Source organism: Malurus melanocephalus, unplaced genomic scaffold, assembly GCF_030028575.1.
Source record: "Malurus melanocephalus ecotype Western Australia unplaced genomic scaffold, MMel_1.1 scaffold_6003, whole genome shotgun sequence".
Classification (NCBI taxonomy): Eukaryota; Metazoa; Chordata; class Aves; order Passeriformes; family Maluridae; genus Malurus; species Malurus melanocephalus.
In genome coordinates, this window is record NW_026629234.1 from 1 (window position 1) to 1,679 (window position 1,679).

At 42.9% G+C, this 1,679-nt stretch overlaps 1 protein-coding gene across 1 annotated transcript; it reads left to right on the top strand.

Annotated features, from left to right (window-relative positions):
• Nucleotides 1–253: 253 nt before the first annotated feature.
• On the top strand, nucleotides 254–1,600 carry LOC130588528 (GTP-binding protein Rit1-like; the record flags this gene model as incomplete). The annotated part of the gene is made up of 2 exons (XM_057389442.1): nucleotides 254–372; nucleotides 1,409–1,600. Coding segments are annotated over 2 exons (311 nt in total), but the record flags the coding sequence as incomplete, so codon positions are not given.
• Nucleotides 1,601–1,679: the final 79 nt, after the last annotated feature.

A 1,679-nucleotide genomic window follows, 5' to 3' on the forward strand; every position in this document is an offset into this window, starting at 1 on the left:
ATATTTATAGAATATAATAATTATAATTCCATATAAAAATACATATTTATAAAGGTATTTATGTATAAAATCTGTTTGTAGATAGATATGTTTATATGTGTGTGGTATTTATAATAAGTACATATTTATAATATATATTATAACCAATATAAATATATRAATATATAAATATAAAATACAATCAATAGAATATATTAATGATTAGATATGTAAATATCTGTAAATATAACTAGTGGATATGATTTTTGATGAGTTCTGTGCTTTATCCCCCCATTTTTGCTGATCTGGGATTTTTCAGAGGACGCCTACAAAATCCGGATCCGCATCGACGACGAACCGGCCAACCTGGACATCCTGGACACGGCGGGCCAGGTGATCAATACCAGYCATTGGTGAACAAAAAACCCAAAAAATGTCTTTTTTTTCTCATTTTTTCCCCATTTTTCCCTGATTTTGTGCCCCAGGCGAAGTTCACGGCCATGAGGGATCAGTATGTGCACGCCAGTGAGGGTTTCTGCATCAGCGAGCGGGTAAATCCCTGCTCAGTGGGGACAGAAATCCTACAAAACTGACCCAAAAAACTCGAATTTTTCACCATCTCAGTGGGGACAGAAATCCCACAAAACTGACCCAAAAACTCGAGTTTTTCACCATCTCAGTGGGGACAGAAATCCTGCGAAAAATGTATCTTTTTTATTCCAAATTTTGGGGTTTTGAGCTCCTTTTCTTTTTGTGAGCGTTTTCTTGTTGCCAGCACCTTAAACTTGACTTAAACTCGAGTTTTCCCCTGGTCAATCCCATCTCAGTGGGGTTTTTGTGCCCGGAGAACCTCGGGGATCACCCCAAACTCTCGATTGTGGGATGCCGATGCCGCGCATTCACCCAGCGGGTTCAGAGTGTATTTTTCACCCTAAAAAAAACCAAAAATGTGATTTTTTTCATGATTTTGTGTCCCAGGCTGAGTTCACGGCCATGAGGGATCAGTACATGTGCACTGGTGAGGGTTTCATCATCTGTTACTCCATCAGGGAGCGGAGAAATCTCAGCTCAGTGGGGACAGAAATCCTACAAAACTGACCCCAAAAACTCGAGTTTTTCTCTGGTAAATCCCATCTCAGTGCCGTCTGAAATCCTACAAAAAAAGTCTCTTTTTTTCCCAAATTTTGGGATTTTGAGCTCTTTTTGTTGCTGCCAGTACCTTAAACTTGACTTAAGCTCGGGTTTTTCCCTGGTCAATCCCATCTTAGTGGGGTTTCTGTTACCGGGGATCACCCCAAACTCTCGATTGTGGGACGTCAATGCCGCGCATTCACCCAGCGGGTTCTGAGGTGAATTCACAGCACAGGAGGTGAATTTTTCACCGCAAAATGTGATTTTTTCCTGATTTGTCCCCGATTTTGTGCCCCAGGCGGAGTTCACAGCCATGAGGGATCAGTACATGCGTGCTGGTGAGGGGTTCATCATCTGTTACTCCATCACGGACCGGCGCAGTTTCCACGAGGTTCGCGATTTCAAGCAGCTCATTTACCGCGTGCGCCGCAACGACGACACCCCCGTGGTGCTGGTGGGCAACAAATCCGACCTCAGCCAGCTCAGACAGGTGAGAGGGGGATTTAAACCAGGGAAGGGTGAAAATGGGGCATTAGATACAGAAAAGGGGATAAAAATGAGGAATTTAA